Here is an 18464-nt window from a genome sequence, read left to right on the forward strand (position 1 = left end):
TCTCTCTTTATCTCTCTCTTTCTCTCTCTCCCTCCACATCTATTGGTGATTTCAACAGGAGTATCACATGTGTTGACTGCTAACTAGGGTTGGGCATCGTTTGGATTTGAACGATTCCGGTTCCGATTCCGATTCTCCATATCGATTCCTGTTCTAAACGATTCTCGATTCCGATTCTTTGAGGTGCAGGTCAAAACAGGTCACAGCTTATTTCGAAGGAGATTTTTAATTTTTTTTTTTTTCAAAAAGAAAATCATACTATTCACATTTTCAGTTGACTTGATACAGTTTAATTTGGTTGCTGTACTGTAACTAGGGTATTAAAGTAAAAAAAAAAAAAAAAAAAAGTAAAAAAAAAAAAAAAATCGAAATTTAGAATCGAAATTCAAATATGTTACTTCCGGTTCCAGAACCGGAAGTTAGGAACCGGTTCCTATTAGAACCGGTTTTCGGTGCCCAACCCTACTGCTAACATATCTCGTTTTTATTTCCATACCTCCTGCCTTCTCTCCTATCCTCCATTCCTTCTCCCTTTGCACTCTCCATCACCCCAACCTCCTTTCCTCCCTCCTTCCATCTCTCCTTCCCTTCTCTCCATCCCCCTCTTTTTCCCCAGGCAGGGCAGCAGGACAAACAACAAGAATGCCTAACTTCCCATCCTCTCTCTCTCTCTCTCTCTCTCTCTCTCTCTCTCTCTCTCTCTCTCTCTCTCTCTCTCTCTCTCTCTCTCTCTCTCTCTCTCTCTCTCTCTCTCCCCTGAGGTGTGTTTAGTCCCAGTAGGACATTATCGACTGCTGACTAATCTCTTGTTCCTCCCCCAGGTGTGGTGTCCCAGCAGGAGAATGGGAAGACATTCAGCGTGTCCAGCACCATCCGGATCCCAGTGGAAAGGAAGGACAATGGGGCGGCGCTGAGCTGCGAGGCGTCCCACCCGGCCCTGGGGGGCCAGAAGAGGATTCGCCACTACCGCCTGGATGTTTACTGTGAGCTCCATGTTTAACTAGTCCAGCGCCAGAACAAGGGTCTGAATAACACACAAACAAAGACACCAAGTTCTTTAGATGATTCAGGTCTTAGTCTTGCTCTTCTTTCACACTACATATAACACTGGGTTTGGCTAAAAGGTTGTAGCATTTAGGAAAAGAGGGTGGGTGTGTGTGTGTGTGGGGGGGGGGGGGGGTGTAGGCATTGAACAGGCGTGCGATCAACCACAATCATTTAAAGCAGTGTTACTCAACTGGTGGGTCGCGACCCAAAAGTGGGTCGCGGGGCCATTTTGAGTGGGTCGCGGATGTGTGTAAAAAAAAAAAAAAAAAAAATTAAAAAAGATTTTTTTTTTTTTTTACTTTTTTTTTTCACTACGTATCTTTGTGAAAGTGGCTTCTCAGCTCTGGTCCAGCTGAAGACAAAGCGGAGGAACAGATTGGACATTGAGCATGACCTCAGAGTTGCTTTGTCTACAATCACCCCAGACTTTGAGACTCTTGTCAGGAGCAAACATCATCCCCAGTTATCCCATTAGTCCCCTGCATGTTAAGCTAAGAATTCTGCTAAGAAGGATATATTATTTATTATTATTATTATTTTATTTCATTGTGTTTTTAGCCCTTAGTTGCACTTTTGTTGCAACCCCAGTTATCCCATTAGTTCCCCCAAACGTAGGTCTGTTATGTTAAGCTAAGAAATCTGCTAAGAAGCATATTATTTATTATTATTTTATTTCATTGGGTTTTTAGCCCTAGTTGCACTTTTATTGCAATCCCAGTTATCCCATTAGTTCCCCCAAACTTAGGTCTGTTATGTTAAGCTAAGAAGTCTGCTAAGAAGCATAATTATTTATTATTATTATTTAATTGCATTGGGTTTTTAGCCCTAGTTGCACTTTTGTTGCAACCCCAGTTATCCCATTAGTTCCCCCAAACTTAGGTCTGTTATGTTAAGCTAAGAAATCTGCTAAGAAGCATATTATTTATTATTATTTTATTTCATTGGGTTTTAGCCCTAGTTGCACTTTTGTTGCAAACTCAGTTATCCCATTAGTTCCCCCAAATTTAGGTCTGTTATGTTAAGCTAAGAAATCTGCTAAGAAGCATATATTATTTATTATTCTTTTATTTCATTGGGTTTTTAGCAATAGTTGCACTTTTGTTGCACTTTTTTGTGTTTATTTCATTTTGAAAGATTGCGTATTACTGCAAATATTTTTTTTTACATAAATCATAGTGGTTCAAAATTTTGGGTCGCGACTTAATGACTAAGGAAAATGTTGGGTCCCGAGGCTAGACCAGTTGAGAACCACTGATTTAAAGTGTGGCTAAAGAGAATTCTGACTGAGAGAGTCAGCTAATGTAAGAGTTATACCAACCTGCGACATCGTGTAGGTCAGACTATTCAGGTCTAGATTCAAGATTCAAGATTCAAAAGGTTTATTTGTCACATACTGTACATACCAGGGCATACAGTGAAATGCGGGTGGACATGCCCGCTTTGATTGTGCAATAATACTAAATAATAGAATAGACATAAACAGGTAATAAAATAGACATGCTAAAGTCTACACAACAGCAATGAGGACAAACACGTTTTCCTTTATAATAACACTAACGTTCAGCAACCGTGTGGGACCAGGTTCTGGGATTATAATTCTTAATGTTTAATGGTTTAAGGAGGCAGACCATGGTGCTGCAGAACAGGGCCCTCCACCAAGCCTCCTTAACTAATATCCTATATTAAACATTATGTATATTGCTGGCCTCCATGCCCCCTCCCTTTCTGTAGGCCTGCTGTAGAACACTGGTCTCGTGAGTCCAAGAGTTGGTTAATAAACGTAGAAACAGGATTGGATCTACACCAAGGGATTTCAGCTTCACCCTCAGACAGATGATTATTTTTAAACATGAGCCTGCCAGGAGCAGAGTGTCATCCCAGTATTATGTTGAGACAATGAACACACGACCGTGTGGTTTCATTACTTTATTCGACTGCCTCTTAGGTTACAAACACAGCCCTACCTCGAGCGCTAACCACGCCCGTCTATTAAAGGCACAGTAGCCTACAATGTAACTGCTAGTATGTCACAACCTATACGTAGCATAACAGGACATAACATTTTCCCCCCCCTTCCCTCTTGCAACAGCAATAGAACATTCCAGTCCATGAACAGAAACTGAACACTTCAGTCCACCAACCCGTGGCATTTACCCAGTAACATAGTCCCCATGCCAAGCGGGTGGAGCCCTCACCCTCTGAGGGCGAGCAGGCTGGGGAGCAGGGTCTGGTGGTTGTGGTGGGTTACCTCCCACCCTGGTTGCTTCCAAGCGGGGCTGCCAACTGCGGGTTGCAGCTTGGCTCATGGATGATGCAGGCAGTGTCGGGGCACCCACCTTATGCAGGCGGTTTGAGTGCCAGCGAGAACCATCATCTAGTCTGTAGGTGGCCGGACCCAGTTGACGGGTCACTCGGAGGGGTGCTGACCAGTATGAGCTCAGCTTGTTCTTGCGGTTGGCGTGTTTAATCCTGACCCAATCCCCTGCTGACATAGTGGGAGTCTGTACTCTGTGAGAGGCATCATACCTCCGTTTCATCTGAGCCTGTGAGCTTTGGACCTGATCTCTGGCCTTCTCGAGCCCAGGGCTCTCGCATGCAGGGGCCGGTTCAGCTCTCAAGCAGTCTAGTGGTTGTTTCATTTCTCGCCCAATCATGAGCAGAGCCGGAGAGACCCCTGTGGTGGAGTGCTTGGATGCCCGGATGGTCAGGAGAGTTTGGGTGAGTGCAGCGCTGAAGGTTTTCCCCTCCTCCAGGCAGGCTCTGATTCCATTCTTCAGAGATTTGTTTAGGCGTTCAACGCCGCCGTTACTTTCAGGATGGTAGACCGACGTCCTGATGTGCCTGATGGACCTCAGTGACAGGAACTCAGAGAACTCTGCCGAGATGAATTGAGGCCCATTGTCTGTGGTGACGACACTGGGCAGGCCCCAGCGCCCAAACAGCTTGACGAGGTTGTCGGTGATGCTCTGTGTGGTGATGGAGCTGAGTTCGATGGCCTCTGGCCACTTCGAGTGTAGGTCGTGCACGACCATCAGGTAGCGGGCATGTGCCGGGGCCCCATGAAGCTCTCCGCATAGGTCAACCTGAATGTGCTCCCACGGCGCGGACGGCCACGGGGTCGGGGTGAGGGGTGCTGTAGCCGGCTGGCCCGTTTTCCCACTCAGCAGGCAGCAGGTACAGTTGCGCACCAGCTCCTCTACGTCGCCGTCTATGTGAGGCCACCACACTGTGTCTCTGCAGCGTTGTTTCAACTTAACCACCCCCAGGTGGCCGTCGTGCGCCATGTGCAATACCCTGGCCCTTAGCGCCTCTGGTATAATAGCGCGGTGACCGCGGGCGAGGCACACCTCCCCCCAGCAGGAGAGCTCGTCGCGGACTCGGCGGTAGGGGAGCAGTCTGTCCTCCACCGTGGCTGGCCAGCCGTCCTGGATATAGGCACGGAGATTTGTAAATGTCTCATCTTCAGCCGCAGCCTGCTGCAGCTCAGCCAGCGTGACTACTGCGCTGAGCGGTCCATGCAGCATGTGGACCCAGTCCACGTCGTCCTCCTGTTCAGGACTCGCCTCACCCGCCTCTTTTGTCGTAGAGACGGCTCTTGAAAGAAGGTCAGCTACCGTGTTAGAGCGCCCCGGCATAAACTCGAGTCCGAAGTTGTACTGATTCAGCCTATCAGCCCACCTCAGTAGCCTCATAGGCTTGTGCCCCGCCCCTCGGGTCGCCAGCAGCGCTGTCAGAGACTGATGATCTGTGCGAATGGTGAACGCCCTGCCATACAGGTAGACATGCCAGCGTTCGCAGGCCCACAGACAGGCGAGGGCCTCCCTTTCCCCCACAGAGTATTTCTGCTCGGCTGGTGTGAGGGCCCGAGAGGCAAAAGCCACTGGACGCTCTACCCCTCCATAAACCTGGGATAGCACGGCGCCGAGCGCCACCCCAGAGGCGTCACAGGTGACCAAGGTGGGCGCGGTCAGGCTGAAATGCGCCAGTGTTGGCGGGGACGTGAGCTGCCGTTTGATGACGCGCACAGCCTCCCGGCAGGCCGGGGTCCAGTCCCATACCGCATCCTTGCGTAACAGCTGGCGCAGAGGGGCCGTCGAGTCAGAATAGTGTGGCATGAACCGGAGGTAGTAGGCAGCCATGCCCAGAAAAGAAGACAGCTTGGACGGCGACTGCGGGTCCGGCAGGGACAGGATTGCTTCGGTGTGGGACATGATCGGGGTGATACCCTCCCTGGAGAGCCTGAACCCCAGGAACTCGACCTCAGTAGCTCCAAATGTACACTTCTCCGCGTTGAGTGTGACCCCGTTTTGCTTGAAGCGCTGGAAGACCTGCTCCAGGCGAGCGTCGTGGAGTGCAGCGGTGGGCGCATGCACCACCACATCATCCAAGTAGATGCTGACCCCCTGGATGCCAGCCAAAATGAGCGACATTATTTTCTGAAAACAGCTTGGGGCTGATGACAGGCCAAAAGCCATGCGCTTGTACCTGAAAACCCCCACATGTGTGACAAACGCTGTGAGGTCCATACTGCCCGGTGCCAGGGGAACCTGCAGGTAGCCGTGACGTAAATCCATTTTACTGAAAATCGTGGAGCCATGGAAATGGCTAGTCAGCTCCTCCGCTGTGGGGAGGGGATACTTGTCAGGGATGATGGCTTTGTTTACGTCTGTCAGATCGACGCATAGACGCAGTCCGCGCCCCCCCCGTTTCTTGGCTATCACCAGGTTGGACACCCAGGGAGAGGCGTTGATCGGTTCTATGACGTCCTCCTTCACCAGATGACGAATCTCCTCCTCCACCGCATCACGGAGGGCCAAGGGAATGCGCCGCAGCGGCTGAATGACGGGTCGGACAGACGTGTCCACCGAGGGCTGGTGCACAAATCCAGTCATACAGCCCAGGCCTTCGAACAGTGTCGGGTGATGGTCAGGCCAGGACGCGGTGACCTGCAGGACGCGTAGACCCCCAGCGTCGGTCAATGTGAAGTCCAGAGCATGAAACAGGTCTAGCCCCATGATGTTAGCCCCTCTCCGTGTGATGTAGAACTCGGTGTCAGGGATGTGTCTCTTTTTGTACTCCACAGGTAGGCAGGCTACCCCTAAAGTGGTGATCGGGGCGTGGCCATACCCCGACAGGGCGTTTGCTGCTGTAGTCAACGGCACGTGACTGAAGAGCCGGTCATAAGTGGACTTATTCAGGAGCGACACTTTAGCCCCTGTGTCCACGAGGAGTGGTATGGAGGCCCCACCCACACGACATGTGCAATGACTGAATGAGGCCTGTGGGCTTTGTACTGTATTGATGGGAACAGCCCCAGACTGTGCGTGATCAGGAGGAGAGCGACACCAGCGCGCAAAATGGTTAACCCTGTTGCAGTTACGGCAGCGCTTGCCTAGAGCAGGGCAGGACAGGTCCCTGGTTGCATGCTTAGGGGAGCCACAGTTACCACAACGCCTTTGTCCATTCTCCCTCTCCCTCGGCGCCCTGTCTGCCACTCTCTGCACATCGAAGTTGTCACCGTCTGCGCCAGCTGCCTCCTGGGCCACGTTCTGAACTCCGGGTGGAGGTGACGTCACAGGCTCATGCACCGCGCGGGAAAACTTGCGCGCCTCAGAGATAGCTGTCTCCAACTGTTTTCCAATCACTACTGCATCAGCTAGTGTCATGGCGTCCGGCTCTAATAACAGTCTCTCCCTCAGTTGAGCACACAATGTTCTTTCAATCAGCTGGTCGACTATGAGTCCATCCTCCAAGTTCCTAAAATCACAATGCTTGGCTAGCTCCCGCAGGGCAGACACATATTGCGAAACAGTCTCACCAGACCTCTGTGCTCTCTGGCGGAACTCAAACCGGTACATCCGACGGCTTCTTCCCGAGCTAAAATGCGACTTCAGAGCCTCGGTAGCAGTAGAGTACTGATCGTCGGCTAATGTAAGCGTAGCATAAATCCGTTGCCCCTCCTGTCCGAGGCAGTGTCGCAGAAGTGCGCACTTCCTAGCTTCTTCCAGATCCTCCAGTCCCAACGCCAATAAATAGTCCTCCAATGACGTTAGCCATCTAACCCATGGAACCGCTGGGTCACCGGGAACAGGTAGAAACGGTGGTGGCGGTGGTAAAACGAAATCAGCCATCCTCGTTCGCCAATTATTATGTTGAGACAATGAACACACGACCGTGTGGTTTCATTACTTTATTCGACTGCCTCTTAGGTTACAAACACAGCCCTACCTCGAGCGCTAACCACGCCCGTCTATTAAAGGCACAGTAGCCTACAATGTAACTGCTAGTATGTCACAACCTATACGTAGCATAACAGGACATAACACCCAGGATACAGGCTCATTAAAACATCTAGTGCTATTGTTTCATGGGAAAGCGAGACAGGCCCCCAGCCCAATTTTCGGGGCCTGACACATAGGTAAAGAAACCATTTTCGAACCTGAGTTACATTACTCTCTGGGAGTCCAGCGCTAGAGGCTTGGAGGTCTTTAAAACATTTACAAAGCAGGACCCAAATAGCATAAATTAAGCATATTCTCAGACTTTAATTGTGTAGGGGAGACCCTGAAATTAGTCAACTCAGTCTCACTCCGGGACCCAGTCTCATTAACACTTTCAGTGCCCACGACGTGATATGACGTTTTATTTTTTTATTAGCAATCTGAATTCATATTTCATCAACCGAGTCTCCCGTTGGTACACCAGCCCCATCAGCAGCTCAGAATGGAAAAAAGCACCCCCTATCGTCTATCCCTGAAAACTGCACGTCAGTCGCTTAGACTGACCTGGGATCAGTGATATGTAGAGGCGGGGCCAGCTGGCTCCCTGAGCTGGCAAGCCGTCTGCTCAACATGGAAGTGATCGCGGGATGGGAATCAGCCTGGAATATATATTCACAGTAGCCAATCGATAGTAGACAGTAGTGATTGATTTTTGGAATGGCGATCAGGAATTGGAATGATCTTTTTGGAGAACATCTGATCTGAGGTAAGGAATCTATTTTACCAGTTTCGGGATAATCAGAGTTGTGTCCCCCATGTGTGTGTGTGTGAGTGTGTGTGTGTGTGTGTGTGTGTGTGTGTGTGTGTGTGTGTGTGTGTGTGTGTGTGTGTGTGTGTGTGTGTGTGTGATGTTGAGGAAATGAGGTAATCGATTTTCAGCTTGCATACGTACACATATACTATCGATAATCTAGCGTTTATTTGAAAACTATTCATAAATAGGCCGAAAAATCACAACGTTTTTGTGTATTCTAGATCTAGAATATTCCAGTACAGGGCGTTTATCATGGAATCTTTTTTATTTTCCTTGAAAACGAGGGCTTTTCAAAATGCTATAAAACGAAAATGAACCAATAAAAAAACAATCCGCTTCGACAATGTTGACTGGAAAACGAGTCATTGATAAGCGACGGGCAGATTAGACACATAGCCATAATTTAAAACATAGATTAGGCGTTATTAACGCTAACATTGAAGTGGATGGTGGGCATTCAAGCACTAAATCGTGCGCCCCCTGCTGGCACTGAAAGTGTTAAAATGTAGCCGGTATTGTGGGAAGCAGAAATACTAACCTAATAGTGAAGAGCAGAAATACTAACCTAATAGTGGGAAGCAGAAATACTCACCTAATAGTGGGAAGCAGAAATACTAACCTAATAGTGAAGGGCAGCCATACTCACCTAATAGTGGGAAGCAGAAATACTCACCTAATAGTGGGAAGCAGAAATACTCACCTAATAGTGGGAAGCAGAAATATTAACCTAATAGTGAAGGGCAGAAAATACTAACCTAATAGTGGGAAGCAGAAATACTCACCTAATAGTGGGAAGCAGAAATACTCACCTAATAGTGGGAAGCAGAAATACTCACCTAATAGTGGGAAGCAGAAATACTAACCTAATAGTGGGAAGCAGAAATACTCACCTAATAGTGGGAAGGAGAAATACTAACCTAATAGTGGGAAGCAGAAATACTCACCTAATAGTGGGAAGCAGAAATACTAACCTAATAGTGGGAAGCAGAAATACTCACCTAATAGTGGGAATGAGAAATACTCACCTAATAGTGGGAAGCAGAAATACTCACCTAATAGTGGGAAGCAGAAATACTCACCTAATAGTGGGAAGCAGAAATACTAACCTAATAGTGGGAAGCAGAAATACTAACCTAATAGTGGGAAGCAGAAATACTCACCTAATAGTGGGAAGGAGAAATACTAACCTAATAGTGGGAAGCAGAAATACTCACCTAATAGTGGGAAGCAGAAATACTCACCTAATAGTGGGAAGCAGAAATACTAACCTAATAGTGGGAAGCAGAAATACTCACCTAATAGTGGGAAGCAGAAATACTAACCTAATAGTGGGAAGCAGAAATACTCACCTAATAGTGAAGGGCAGAAATACTAACCTAATAGTGGGAAGCAGAAATACTCACCTAATAGTGGGAATGAGAAATACTCACCTAATAGTGGGAAGCAGAAATACTCACCTAATAGTGGGAAGCAGAAATACTCACCTAATAGTGGGAAGCAGAAATAGGCCGCAGCCCATTTTGGTCCTGATACATAGTTAAAACACTAGCTACTAGCATGTGACAAACCCTTTTTTTTATTTGATTTTATTACGGATCCCCATTAGCTGGTGCCATAGCAACCAGCTAGTCTTCCTGGGGTCCACACAAAAAAAACATACAAAAACAAGTATTATTGCAAAACAAAATCAGTACTCAACACACAATGCATAATGAAACTAACTATTAAGATGGCTAAAATTACTTGCAAGCAAAGAAAACAGAAAACTAAAAAAACAAATACTTTACAGTGTTAAATACAATTTAAGATTATTTAAAAAAGTTAATCTACTGTAAATGCAGCAGAGGTTTTGAGGCAGGTTATTCCAAAGAGTTAATGATCTAAAAATAAAAGATCTCCTTAAAGTGTTGGTTTTTGGACCTGGTAATTCAAGCTGCCCAACAAGATAGATTAAAATCTATTTTCAACGTGCGCCAAAAACGAGTATACTCGTTATTGCCCGCCATGCGTTGTGCGCCAGAAATGAGTTAAATCGTTTTTGGGATCTATATTTAATTTTTTCGCCATAATTCATCCAGCCTCCCTGCTGACCCTGTTCTGATATTGCAATGCCTCAATACCGCCGCCTGGTGGATTTCTGGCGAGTTACACTCCACGCCAAACCGGAAGTGGCGCTCTGTGCATCTGGGAGAATCCTCCGGTAGTAATATCTTGTAACGTGGATCAAGAGACACAATCGAGTGCATTGGGATCGCTTTCTAAACGCAATAATCAATATGATTTCGGCGTTTATTGCGTCATACAAACGGGAAATGGATCTAGCAGATCGACGTCAAATAATTGGAATATTTTTTCTCCAGTCTCATCGGCGAAGGGTAAGAGGAATCTAACGTTATTTTCAGCCCGATTGTTTATTTATTTCGCTGCAATCCATCTGATCAACGTATCAACCCATAGTAAAAAAAGACGCTACTGACGATCAAGGAACTATAAACGACCCCCCCCCCTTTTCTTTCACGCATGATGAAGCATAATGTATACCGAATCATATACATTTGAATTTCTTAATATAGCATGTATAGGAAAGAAACACCAATCGATAATCTATCATATGCGTTGGGGCCTATAACTCGCGTTTTAGGAATTACTGCAGAAAACCTTAACACTTTAAGTGCCGAAAACGTGTTTAGGCGTCTTTCCTAGCCATGCTAAAGTTGCCGAGGACGCCCTAACTCGTCTTTAATATCAATATTTCAAAAATCTGTGATCGAAATCATATTTTTCCTCCGCAGCCCTGAGACACAGTGCTGGCCTCCTCTCAACCCTCTAGCGGTTCAAGAGCGCCATCTGGTGGCCGATCGGCAGAAGCGCCAAACAGGAAGTCATGTGGATGAAGTGGTGATCGTCCATATTACTTCCGGGCACTCTCTATAGGTCCCGGGACTCGATCTCGACACAATACATAGCGATCCGTTGCCAATAACTCGATAAACAACATGATTTGGACGTATATACTATTATACAACCTGGAAATAGATCGCGTATTTCTACATCCCATAATAGGAATATTTCAGTTCCACGTTCATCGTCCAACGGCGCGAGGAAGATACGGTAAGATTCAGCGTTATTTTTGAACGTGTTCGATATAAACTGCTCTGATGATCATATCACCCACACTAGATGAATGATATAACGCTGCCCACGGAATTATAAACGATCCCCCGCCCATCCGGTCATCATCAGATGATACGTAGAAACTTCTAGAAGTACGTCCAATTGAAATTTTTTATCTCGCACAGATTCCTACCAAACTGTATTTCATCATCAATATAATGCATTTGGGGCTATAAATCACGTTCTGGAGAAAGCTGCAGAAAGAGATGAAAACATACTTATACTTTAGACCATATTTTAGTATGAATATGTGAATGAAAAAGTTTAACGTTGCTACACCATGAACAATACATATAGGACCTTGAATGGGCCCTAATAATGGCAATCTAGCAATAGAATTTAAAAAGTTATAGCCCTGCAATGAAGGGGAACTTCTCCATGTTAAATAGAGCTGGCAACGGATGGTATATCATGAATTTAACCTTAGGCAATCAAAGTGTTAAAAACATACTTATATTCACGACGGCATTAACACAACAATGTATGAATGAAAAAATATAACGTTCCCACATCCGGAACGATAGATACCCGATGTTGAATGGGCCATAGTAATGTTGATATAGCTATAATATTTAAAAAGTTATAGCCCTGCAAAGAAGGTAAACATCTCCATAGGGTTACAGCACTGGCAGACTGGGCCCAAGGATGGGTACAATGCATGGTGGACAATGTGTTAAGCCAAGAGAGGCGGGCATGCATACGGCTCACATTAGACCTTTGTGAGCAGCCCAGTACCAACCGTGCTGCCCTGTTTTGGACAACCTGGAGCTTCCTGAGGTCACCACTGGCAGCAGATGACCACATTGTAGAGCAATAGTCAAGATGACATAAAACTAAACTTTGCACTATCTGACATAAAAGGGGATGGGCAACAAAAGAAGCACATTTCCTGGAAATACCAATAAGCTAATTTTACCAAAATGTTGGAGTGTTCCTTTAAAGAAACACTAGCTACTAGCATATGCAAACCTGAGTTACATAGTCAAAGACACACTACCTACTACTAGCATATGACAAACCTAAGTTACATTGAAACATAAAGAAACACTAGCTACTACAGTAGCATATGAAAAACCTGAGTTACATTGATACATAGTCAAAGAAACAGTGTCTACTACAGTAGCATAATTATGACAAACCTGAGTTACATTGATACATAGTTAAAGACACACTAGCTACTACTAGCATATGACAAACCTAATGTAGCAGGGTGGATTATCCCTACTTTATGAGAGTAGATGTACACTGTCACCAGGTAGTGGGAACACAGCAGATCTGAGTCCGGCTGAGTCCCCGACTGTAGTGCAGGGGTATTAGAGTGGAGCCTTAGCATAGGGAGTGGATGGGGCCTAGGATTTACTAACCTAGGGGTGGTGCGCTGGTCCTTCTTGCCCTCCAGGGCGACTCGCAGTAATTCCCCACACACCCACACTTCTCCTAATACTTCCCGCACCCTCCCACACCCGGTGGCAGTAGTGATAGATGATATACTTTCTCCCCAAAGCAGTACCTTTCCTTGTTGACGAACTGAGACCTGTCCCAATGATGTATAGGCCATGGGTAAGAAGGGGTTAAACAATAATATACCTTACCCAAAAGGAAGGGGTTAAACAAGACAACACATTAACAGACACGCACACAGTGATCCCATTTAGTTCTCTTTACTGAAACTACTATCCTCTTGTTAACACAAGGCACAATGACTAAAGCTCTTCCCGCTTACACAACACAATGAATAAAGCTCTTCCCACTTACACGAGGCACAATGACTAAAGCTCTTCCCGCTTACACAACACAATGAATAAAGCTCTTCCCGCTTACGCAACACAATGAATAAAGCTCTTCCCGCTTACACAACACATTTAACCAGAAAATACAGTGGGCCCACAGTTGAAACAAAAAGCCTGTCTAAGCCGGCAGTCCCCAAAATAACAAACGTCGGGGCGCCCCTAATCAATGGTACACGGGCCAGTTCAAAGTACTGATTCTCTTCGCCTCTGAAAGGGCACGCGACGCACGAAGAGAATGTTTACCCCAGGCTCCAGCACTCGGAGTGCTCACTGTAACTGGCTCGTGTGTACTTAACCAAGGGCGGGCCTGCTCCCGCAACGAATGTCCGTGTTGCGAGATGGCCGTAGAACGGTCCCGTGCTTGTCACCTGTGACAGGCAGGGGCGGGCTGGGTTGACGTTAGGCAGGCGACGGCTGGAGGTGGGTGTAGTCCGGCGACGTCCGTTGAGGAGTCCGCTGCTGCGACACGCGGGCTAAACTGTGGTGCTAGGCCTAACTGAAGCTAAACTGTGGATCGGGACGATCTCCTGTCCTGTCGCCTATACTTTAACTAAAACACAACGTGTGCAATATCTACCACACTCTTCGGCAGTAACACGTCTGCTTCTTTGTTCACAATGTCTCTTTAGCATTAACTGGAAGCTAAGCTATCGCATACGACATTACTAACCCGCCCCGTGACGGGGGTCATATCTCGCGTGTCCTTAGTGTCTAGAGCTCCGCTCTACGCGTCCGCTTGCTTCTGTGTCGAAACGATGAAGAGGGTGTTCCGCTGTCTGAGTTCTGCCTTCAGCCGTCTCTTCTTCTTCTGCTGTCTCTCCTGCCCAACGTCACACCAGCTCCCCCTGGCGGCAGTCCAGTGCATGCTCCACTATTAAATGTCAATGTTAGAAAGGGGAGTTTACACAACGTTATTAACACAGTAGAGTACAAGGAATTAGGTTAGACACATTGAATTATTGTTAGATATATTCAGGTGTCTATACTAAGTTACATTGATACATAGTCAAAGAAACACTACCTACTATAGTAGCATATGACAAACCTGAGTTACATTGATACATAGCCAGAGAAACACTAGCTACTACTAGCATATGACAAACCTGAGTTACATTGATACATAGCCAGAGAAACACTAGCTACTACAGCATATGATAAACCTGAGTTACATTGATACATAGTCAAAGAAACACTATCTACTAGCATATGACAAACCATGAGTTACACTGATAGATAGTTAAAGATACACATCCTCCAAAATTAAGTTACGTGCGTAATGAATTAAATTAAATGTAATCCTCCAGGTACACGTAAAATACAATAATAATAATACTTTATTTGTATAGCACCTTTAATACAAACATTGCAACTCAAAGTGCTTCACAGCAGTAAAAAGACAGGCATAAAATTACATATAAAACATATAATACGAGCATAAAAAATATAGCAGCAAGGTAAGGCAAATCACAGTTTTTCACATTAGAATATAACATCCCAATAGGGCTCTCTGTTTACGGTTTGATTCAGTTTTTAAATAGGCAGTAATACAAATAATACAATAAAATAGACCTAGTAAAAAAAGTGCTATAAAATAGTTCATAAAATAGAATAGAATAGAAAAGTATGCAGTACTGCCGTGTAAAATAGCCCTCATTTACAATACAATAATCAGTGTTGATGTAATGAGTCTAGGCAGCCTAACAGGGCAACACATCGCTCTTAATACTTTATAGAACATTTAAATCACATCCCCATTAAAAAAAGAAGAAGAAGTCACAAAGTAACAAGTAATGCACATCCAATTTTGTTGCTTCAGTGATCTATTGATCACAGGACTTTAAACCACTAATTTGTTGCTTTAGTGATCTATTGATCATGGGACTTGAAACCACTGTTTTGTTCACTTAGGACTTTAAACCACTAATGTGTTACTTTAGGACTTTAAACCACTATTTTGAGCAATGAACAATGAATGAACTACAATGAACAATGCCGCTTGAAACGCAGCCGCTTAAAATGAGTATATCACCGGCCTTAACCAGAGCTAGCCCAGGACAATGGACATGGTTCGCAGCCAAGCAGTAAAAGAAACAAGCACATGACAAACCTACATTGCTATGAAAGGGTTTTTTACTTTGGTGGGATTGATTGCCAGGGGGCTGCCTGGCACAGTGGAAAGGTCTGGGTTTCTCCTAAAAGTGCAGTCTCTGCACATCTGTCAGTGGCACCAGGTTAAAGCCAATGCTCAGAATGAGTTTAGCCCTGCTCGGATATACTTTGGCGGTTGTGGGTTTTTTCCAGACAGGCCTCCGTTTGGCATTATGTCAAACGGGCCCTAACGCTCACATTATTCAGATAGTGTTCAAAAAAGTACATCATTATCTGTTGACGGACCAATATTGGTATTGATTGATACTCAATATTTATATTGATTGATTCTCAATATTGATTGATTCTCAATATTGATATTGATTGATACATTTTCACATTGATGCCCATTTGTGAAACCATTGCCTACTGCGTCAGTATATGGAGCTTGTTCGGAGGGAAATCAAACGCTGTGAGGCCCCTGGTTCCAAAATTACAACATCACTTTTAGCTTTTAGCTATATTTGAAAAAAAGAAAAGAAAAAAAAAGTCTGTAAATGTTTTTTAAGCACATTTACATAGTCGATGGGTCCTGTTGTTGTTTATAGGTCCCACTCTCTTGCCTCTGAAGTTGCTAATGCCTTTTGTATTGGGGCGTCACAAGATTGAGAGGGGAGACCTTAGCCTCCATGTCCTGTAACGATCCAGTGAATCATCAATGACAGGAATTCATTAACTCAGTGTTGAATTTATTAGCTTAGTGTTGAATTAATTTCCTCAGTGTTGAATTAATAAGCTCAGTGTTGAGTGTTGTTACTGGAGAGAAATGGTGAGTGACATCACTACACAGTAATTCGTTTTTGGTTGAGTTGTTGAAATATTTTCCACAAGAAAGTATTATCATCATCATTAGGTTTGTTGTGACCAATCAAAATCTACTGGGTTTTCAAATACCATGAACTACAAATGCCTCCTCTGTGCAGCTTTCAGATAACTTGCCATCAGACTTAAGAGTTAGGCTGACACAAGAGATTAATAATAGACTAGTTACTGATTAAATATGAATAATAGCCAACCTGTAGGCTATACTTTAGCAATGTGTGTTGATCGTTTACTAAGATTAATATTCAACAAGCACATCAACGTTTGTGACTAGTTCAATGTAACTGGTATTCCAAAAGTTTCTCAGTGTGTCTAGACAGTTCAATATGGTCAATTTATTAACAGCTAGGCTATATCGCAGACAGCCCAGTATGATTAATTGTCAACGTAAATGTTACTGTTTGTACATAGTTTAGTGTGATTGATACTCGAGTGAGTCTGTTACCGTCTGTTAATGGTTCAGTGTGATTAATGTCCAACAAGTATATTAACTTTGTTGATAGCTGAATGTGATTAACATTCAATAGCTACATCAGCGTGTTGATAGAACGTCAAGCCAGAGCTCTTGCTGTAATGACCAACTGTCACTGTGTATTTGCCTTCCCATCGCTCTCCTACTGAAATAACCGCTTTAGCAGCTGGCGTAGCTGTGGGCTTGTTATGATAACAGGTGTCTCAACCATAGGAGCATCGGCTGGTTGCCTTGGAAATAGATGTTTGGTAACCCTCCTCCTGTTATCTCTCCTCTCCCCTTCCTCCTTGCTTTTTCTTCTCTCTAATCTCTCTCTGTTATTCTCGTCGTTTCTCCCATCACTTATTTGTCTCTTCTTCTCTTCTGTCATTCTTATTCCATTCTGTTTTCTTTCTTTCTCTCCTTCTGTGTGTTTCACTCTCTCTCCTTTCTCTCCTGTATCTCTCTGTCTTTCTCACTCTCCTTCCGGCCTCACTCCTTACCCCCCCTCTCTCTCCCTCTCCCCCCCCCCCTCTCTCTCTTCTCTCTCTGTTATTCTCATCTTTTCTCACTCTGTTTCTCCCTATGACTTCTTTTTCTCTTCTTTTTTTCCATCATTCTTACCCCATTCTGTCATTCCGTCTCTTTCTCTCCTGTATGGTTCGCCCTCCTTTTCTCTGTCTCTTTCTCTCTGTCTCTCTCTGTCTCTCTCTCTCTCTCTCTCTCTCTCTCTCTCTCTCTCTCTCTCTCTCTCTCTCTCTCTCTCTCTCTCTCTCTCTCTCTCTCTCTCTACAGTTGCTCCCACAGTGAGGATTGTTCCTCCTCCAGGTATTCTAAGAGAGGGAGACTCACTCAGCCTCAACTGCGCTGTCACCGGAAACCCACTGTAAGTGTGTGTGTGTGTGTGTGTGTGTGTGTGTGTGTGTGTGTGTGTGTGTGTGTGTGTGTGTGTGTGTGTGTGTGTGTGTGTGTGTGTGTGTGTGTGTGTGTGTGTGTGTGTGTGTGTGTGTGTGTGTGTGTGTGTGTGTGTGTGTGTGTGTGTGTGTGTGTGTGTGTGTGTGTGTGTGTGTGTGTGTGTGTGTGTGTGTGTGTGTGTGTGTGTGTGTGTGTGTGTGTGTGTGTGTGTGTGTGTGTGTGTGTGTGTGTGTGTGTGTCACATGGCTGTTTTTGGTTTTAGGAATGACATTTGGTTAGTTAATGGTTTAGTTACGGGCCAGTAAGGGTTAAAGTGACCATTGGGGTGGGGGGGTGGTCTGACTCCCTGCATATGTAACCGGTAGATTACGCTTGCGTTGTGTTCTTGTGTGGTGTGTGGCGACAGTAACCAGGCAGGAGGCAGCACTGGATCTCAGGCTCTTTAATGGCCCTGTGTGACATAGATCCAACATACAAAGGTATTAGATTTGGTGTGCAGTGACTTCCTTCCACCTTCTCAATTGCATATCCAGAGCAACAGCATTACACAATTATTATATATATTGTGTTTAGCCAAAGTTAAATTCCACAATCAAGCTTACCTTAACAATCTTAACAAAAATATCAAATAAAACCCATATATCTTTATATGACAAATATGAAAATAAACACATTAGAGTAACATGTAACTTTGCTGTGTTACAATCACACCAGCCAGACTGAACTTATATAGCTGAACTGGTGTGGATTAGTTACACTGTACAAGGCTATTAAACATACAGCCTTTCATTTCCCACTAAAATCATATAAAACGTTTGCAAAAGAAACAGACAAAAACATCTCCATACCTGTGTGACATAGATCCAACATACAAAGGTATTAGATTTGGTGTGCAGTGACTTCCTTCCACCTTCTGACAAAAGATAAGAATGACAAAACGTCAGCTGTGTGTGTGAATACACGCAATGAGAAACCGCGCGGACACAACAGCGCATCAAGACTAGACTGATATAGAATGGTTCGTGATCTTGGATTCGAACAGGATGTACACAGAATGAGTAGAATATTTAACTGAACATGTA

At 45.0% G+C, this 18464-nt stretch overlaps 1 protein-coding gene across 1 annotated transcript in view; it reads left to right on the forward strand.

Annotated features, from left to right (window-relative positions):
• Positions 1 to 18464, forward strand: part of LOC311246506 (cell adhesion molecule 4-like) — a gene marked incomplete at its 5' end in the record, with an annotated part of 156332 nt that overhangs the window by 61000 nt on the left and 76868 nt on the right. Inside the window, 2 exon segments of the mRNA XM_084336656.1 lie at positions 822 to 983; positions 17263 to 17353. Coding sequence (XP_084192782.1) covers positions 822 to 983; positions 17263 to 17353 — 253 coding nt within the window.

The sequence above is a fragment of the Notolepis coatsorum genome, assembly GCF_963971535.1.
Source record: "Notolepis coatsorum genome assembly, chromosome: 19".
Classification (NCBI taxonomy): Eukaryota; Metazoa; Chordata; class Actinopteri; order Aulopiformes; family Paralepididae; genus Notolepis; species Notolepis coatsorum.